The sequence below is a fragment of the Charadrius vociferus genome, unplaced genomic scaffold, assembly GCF_000708025.1.
Source record: "Charadrius vociferus isolate BGI_N301 unplaced genomic scaffold, ASM70802v2 scaffold825, whole genome shotgun sequence".
Classification (NCBI taxonomy): domain Eukaryota; kingdom Metazoa; phylum Chordata; class Aves; order Charadriiformes; family Charadriidae; genus Charadrius; species Charadrius vociferus.
In genome coordinates, this window is record NW_009648495.1 from 108,580 (window position 1) to 114,549 (window position 5,970).

General features: G+C 46.1%; 1 protein-coding gene across 1 annotated transcript in view; it reads left to right on the top strand.

Moving 5' to 3' along the window:
- Positions 1–692: 692 nt before the first annotated feature.
- The window catches only part of MAP4 (microtubule-associated protein 4), a 124,408-nt gene continuing 119,130 nt past the window's right edge, over positions 693–5,970 (top strand). The window contains exon 1 of the mRNA XM_009885683.1: positions 693–930. Coding sequence (XP_009883985.1) covers positions 693–930 — 238 coding nt within the window. The remainder of the gene's footprint in view (positions 931–5,970) is intronic.

The following is a 5,970-nucleotide window of genomic DNA, read 5'->3' on the forward strand; positions in this document are numbered from 1 at the left end:
GCCGAGATACAAATCGGGGAGGAAAAGATAAATGGTGATTCTCCCTGCTTTTTTTCCAATTGATAGTTTTATATATAATGTGTACTTTTACCGCATACTTGCGTGTAAACGTTATTAAAACTTCACCTTCCAGCAGAAATGGCAGGGCTAGAGTGAGTTCGCTGGGGACATAAACATGCTCCAGGACCCTATCAAAGGGATCAAAAGCATCCCTGAAGTATACATCAGAGATTAGGTAAAATCCTAATCTCCAGAGGGGAGGCCGGGTGGAGTCCAACCCAAGAACTAAATTCGCTTGCGTCATTTCTCTTTCCGCTGCTGAGGATATGTAATTAACTCTCGGATCTGGGGCAAGGCAGAAATCGATGTCAGATTGTGTTTATGCTGGTCAGGTATTGGGGGTTTTTTCTCTTTTTTTTTTTTTCCCCTAAGGTTCTGATAAAACATCACATGAAATGGAAGGTTTGTGCAGTAAAACCTGATCTAGCTGTTTGTTTGGGTACTGGTGTGGGGGTTTTGTAAACACCTGGGAATTATTGAGCACTAAAGCAAATGTTTTATTGTGTTATGGCACAGGAGGCGCACAGTTGTCAACATGGAACTCTGAATAAGCTTAAAAGGTCTCTTATTAAACTGTTTGTTTCTTTTTCTTCTTCCCCACATCGCTTTTCAGGTTGCGAAGGTGCTAAAGCATGGCTGACTTGGATCACAACCTCAGTCTTGCGGATGCTCTGACAGAGCCGCCTCCCGAGATTGAGGAAGAAGTGAAAAGGGACTTCATTGCCACTCTGGAAGCAGAGAAATTTGACGATGTGGTTGGAGAAACAGTAGATAAAACAGACTACGTTCCTCTGCTGGATGATGATGATGCAAAAGCTGGGAGCCAGGAACCAAAAAGCAAACCCCATGCAGACGGTATTCAGGTGGAACGTAAGTGTCTAAAGCACAAGACCAAAAAGCTGCATCACTTAAGCATCACAGAACGGTTTTCCTTATTAGAATATTGCCAGGCCTGCTAAACCAGGGCTTTTATATGTTGCTGGGTTTAGTTTGAACAGTTTATTTGAAAAGCAAAGGTTGACTTCAGATCCTGTTTCTTGGTTTTCTACTCTGCCTTCTGTTCAGTTCTGCTTTCCATCTCAAAATACTAGAACTGTGCAAGGGACCACCAGTCTGGGTAATGGCAAATCCACGGTGCGGAGATCGCTGACTTGCTGTTGGTGAGGTCTGCAGATTGGCGTCTTCATAAGGTCCGTGCTGTTTGTCAGCTTGGGGCTCGAATGTTTCAAGGCTAAAGCTTTTGTTTCTCCATTGATCCCAGGGTCTGCTTGTTTTGATTTCTTGCTGCGTGTATGTGCTGGTTATGGACATACATAGCAAAAGATGGTGCTGTCTCCGCTGGTTCCGAGCGCTTACTCGCCCAGCTGATATGTTATCGGTGTTAATAACTTCATCAGAAACTACTTCAAAAAAAGGAGAGGTTTCAACAGATATTTGCTTTCCTACCTGAGTAAAAAGGAAGACGGTGAGATTTGGGGCTTATCCATTAGGTATCTTTCTCAGCGAGCAATTTAAATTCTTTGTATCTCTGCCTGTGTGGTGTTCCCCCCACCCCAGCCAAGTGGGACTGGTCACCTGTCACAAGTAGTGCCTTTATTTTATTTTTTTCTATTTATTTGGCAAGGGAGGGGGATGAAAGTTCTTGTTTTTGGCCTTAATCTGTGCTTTGTAAAAGAAGACGACGTTTGCTCCCGGACAGGTAACCTGGTGACTTCTTTCATAGGAAGTTTTTCTTTTTTTTTTTTTCTTTTTTTTTTTTTTTTCCCCCCCAAATTTTGATGCTCATCAATGTTGATGAAAATGGGATGTGCAGAAAACTTATAACCATCACCCCTCAGGTGATCCTCATCTCCAGGACTACAGTACGGGGAATTAGGCAACGGGGGTTTCTGGTCTGTTTAAAGCACTACTTTGGCATTGTTTAGAAGTGTATCGGGTGGCTTGTAATACAAAAGGCATAATTTTGAATTTTCCATCCTAACGTAGTTTGTTAAACGGTAACAAACGAGCAGGAAGGATGGAAGTAGGCAAAGAGGTTATAAAACTTTGAGCTTTGGTCAATTCGGCTGTGTATTATTGTAGTCAGTTACAGTACCTCTAATGGCAGGTGGTTTATATTTTAGCATTGCACAAGTGAGAGTAACAGAGAAACATGAAGACTTGTTAACACTTTTTTTTTTTAAACATACGGTTTAAGGCTGTTTTAAAAATAATGCTTTGTTCTAGAAGTTACAGATTCTAAATTGGCTCAGCACCAGAATTTCTCAGTGTTAAAATCATTATATAACACAGTTTTAAAACACAAGTTCCTTAAGCTGTGTCCTCCCAGACGTGTATCCCTCGAACCTTACCATCCTAACTCAGGATTTCAAACCAGCAGATTCTTGAAGCAGATAGAACAAGGCCTTTTGGGTTTGCTCAGTAATGAAAACTCGCTGAACTCCCTGTGAGAAAACTGCCGTTCCCACGGGCAGGGCTGGGGCAGACACGGGCTAAAACAGGCCGGACTCTTCGACCGCATCTCTTGGCTTTTCCACCTCCCTTCCCCTCCCCAGTGCCTTCCTGGGCTGTACAACCAGTCGTTTCCTTGAGCAGAACTTGTTTCCCTCCTACATGGCAAGGGAGGGGGATGAAAGTTCTTGTTCTTGGTTTGGAGATTTGTTTTTTCCCTTTTTTGGGAGAGCTGGAGAACGGTTACGAGCATTATCTACATCTTTGGCAAGATGCGAACAAGACCCTAACTGAAGAAACTGGAGAGCTTGCTTGCCTTGAGTGGATAAAACGATGATTTTTCTGCTTTCCCACCTCGTACCAGGAGGGGAAGGGCTGTCACGCTCTGCAGTTGAAACCAGTGTCAGTTTACCACAGGCCAGGGTTAGGATCTGATCCTGTTATGTCTTATTTCATAGAATCGTAGGATGGTTTGGGTTGGAAGGGACCTTGAAGATCATCTAGTCCCACCCCCAGGTCCTTCTCAAGGCTGCTCTCCATCTGTTCTCCACCCAGCCTGGCTATGTGCTTGGGATTATTTGTCTAATCTGGTTTTCCCTGAAGTATAAGGATACCTATTTCTTCCATGAGATTTCTTCAATGTTTAGAACAGTTTTAAATATATAGTTAAGCTTAATGTACTTGCTTTTATTGAGGCTATAGAGAGAACGAGCCTGGGTGAGATATTACAAGGTCCTAATTGGGGGTGTTGGGTGGTGTTCTAGTGCAGTGCTTGGGGTATCACGTGAAGTTCTTGGGAGGGGGGACTGCTATGTGAAAGACAGCAAGAGTTCTACGTCCCTGACTCCAAATACGACTGCAAATAGCTTTGTTTTCCTGAGGGAGAAGAGTAGCTTTCGTGCATCAGGCTTTTCAGCCCCCGCTTGTTAATTTATTTATGTTAAAAGGCACGAATATGTTCAGACAGCACGGTCTCTGCTACTGAGATTGCCTTTCCCCAGTCAGAAGAGGTTTAATCATCCGTCCTGTCAGGCTCGAGGTATTCCATCTCTGCTCAAGGTTTTTCTTTCACTTTTTTCTTAAACCCAGGAGCCAGATTAGGCAAGTTTAAGGATCCCCATCACAGACCTGGGTGAACTATGCGAGTACAGAGAGGTGGAGAAGAGGGAGACGTGATAAGTAGTTGTAGGGTCACCTATAAATTTGTCCTGGAATAAAGCTCTAATAACAGTTAACTTTTAAAACATCATCGGAAAGACACGGCTTAGGAGGAAAGGGGTTTACTCTTTCTGGCACCTGGCTGGACATCATAATTTGGCAAATTCTGGGGTAATCCTCTTATGACATTGTGGGCTTTACGTAACGCTGAAGGATCGCTTTGGGGGTGTGCTGTGCTGTTGGCCGCCAGCCTTCCTTACCGGCTCCGAGGAGTTCAGAGGGGCACGTGGAGCGTCCAATTAAAGTGATGGAGGCTGGAGCGGCAGTTCTCGTTTGGGTGCTCGTGTGAAGTGAGGGATACGCACGCAGAAGTGCAAAAGCAGAGATGCTTGAGTGGGAGCGAGTTCAGCTGGAAGGAAAATACCGTGCTTTAACAGCTTACAGCAGGCAGCAGTGCTCCCGGGAAGTTCAAGTGAGGACCGATATCGTTTCTGAAACGTTTGGTGTTATTGTTGAGGAATTGCCTTCAAAGCTCGATCTGTGTCATAGCTCTTCCTGGCCTTGTGCGCAGCAAAGGCATGTTTTGCATTCTTGCACTCTGTTCACAAACTTGGTGACTAGTCTAACTTTGTATATGTTCCTTTTTAATAGGGAAACAAATACTGTGCATGATGTAAGTGATGAGATGCTTTTAATTTGCGATGGGCGGTGGCTTTGGGGCTTTTTTTCAAGCGCGTGTGTCGCCACGAGATGGCTCTGCCGGCGCTGCGTGATGCTGCTGGACAGACACTGCTGCACAGCAGAGCAGGCCATCCGCCCCTGGTATGGAGACGAAACAGCGCCAGAGCCTGAAACCCGAGGCCAAACCACCTTTCCCGTTCCTTTTTAACCCCCTTTCCGCACCAGGAGCGAGCACCTTTCTCGCAGAAGGCAGCAGGCTTGAAAGCTTAATGACTTAATGAGCGTGAAACTGGGGATGGAGAATGCTCCGTATACCCCGAAGTTTCAGAGGGATTAAAAAAAGTCAGAAAAGAATGTTGATATATGTGTATTTATCTCTTATGAGACATTAAACACCTTCTCCCTCTCACAGTCTGTTCATCCCTATTCCTGCCCCAAAACTGTTAAAAATTCTGGTTAGTATAAATCCCTATATTACCTTTTTGTACAAAACCAAATATCGAGCACGATCCGAGTGCCCTCTCGGATCTGTCCGACGCTTGTGAAATAAACCTTAAAACGGTTCGGAGAGACCCGGGTGATATGCTGATGTGCGCTCCTAAGCCCTGTGTGGTTTGTGCGCTCTGCCCCCAGGGTTCGGGCGCTTTCCCAGCCTCTCGGGGTCCAACCGCACAAACCGCGGGTTCATTTCCCCACGGAGCCTTGTGCCCGTCTGTAGGGAGCGTATTGCAGTTTTCTCTAAAATGCGTGTTAAATGGTAAAGCTGCCTGGGTCTTGGGTTGAGTTGCTTAACTGCATAACATACCTCCGTTTTCTTAAGGAGGAAGGAGCGCCTGAAGTGTTGGCTTGATAAGCCAAAGTGTTCTTGAAAATTTTCCCTGGTTTATGAACCGAAGTGAGGAAATTCGTCTAGTTGTTCCAGTTCACGAAGCGAAACGAATCTTTTTCTAGCTCAGCTGCTTTGCACGGCTTTAGCGTCACTCAGGTAATATTTGTGCTCAATTAGTGACCTTCGCTTGGGGTTTTGTCACATCTTGGGTTCGGTCCCCTCACCGGCAGCCAGCGAGCAGACGCGGTGATTAAACCCTCCGGGAGAGGTGTGAGGGTGGGGGAGAGGGATCCCGGTGGAAATGAGTGTGTCGGGTCTCCTTGTGCTGCTCTCGCACGCCCGCCCTGCCCGTGCGGCTGTGCTGCTTCTGTTCGTGCCGTCTGACCGTACGCGTGTGCTTCTGAAAGCCCTGGCGTCCCCGACACGCAAACCCGAGTAAGCCTTGGCTTCCGTTTGAATTCAGATTCTCTTTAATTCTCACGGTGAGAAAGAGAAGCTTAAACATCCGAACCGAGCGTTTATGTCCTATGGGAATGGCGGAGGGCAGACGAAGCTCTAAGGCTTTTTTGGGTGACTGGGAGAGGATGAGCTTGACTGCTCTTCAGAAACCATTTTGAGACAGTATTTAAACATACTGCGCCAACGGAATCCTGGGCTGCGCAGGGAAGAGTGTGACCAGTAGGTGGAGGGAGGTCATTCTCCCCCTCTACTCGGCACTGGTGAGGCCACAACTGGAATACTGTGTCCAGTTTTGGGCTCCCCAGTTCAAGAGGGACAGGGAACTGCTGGAG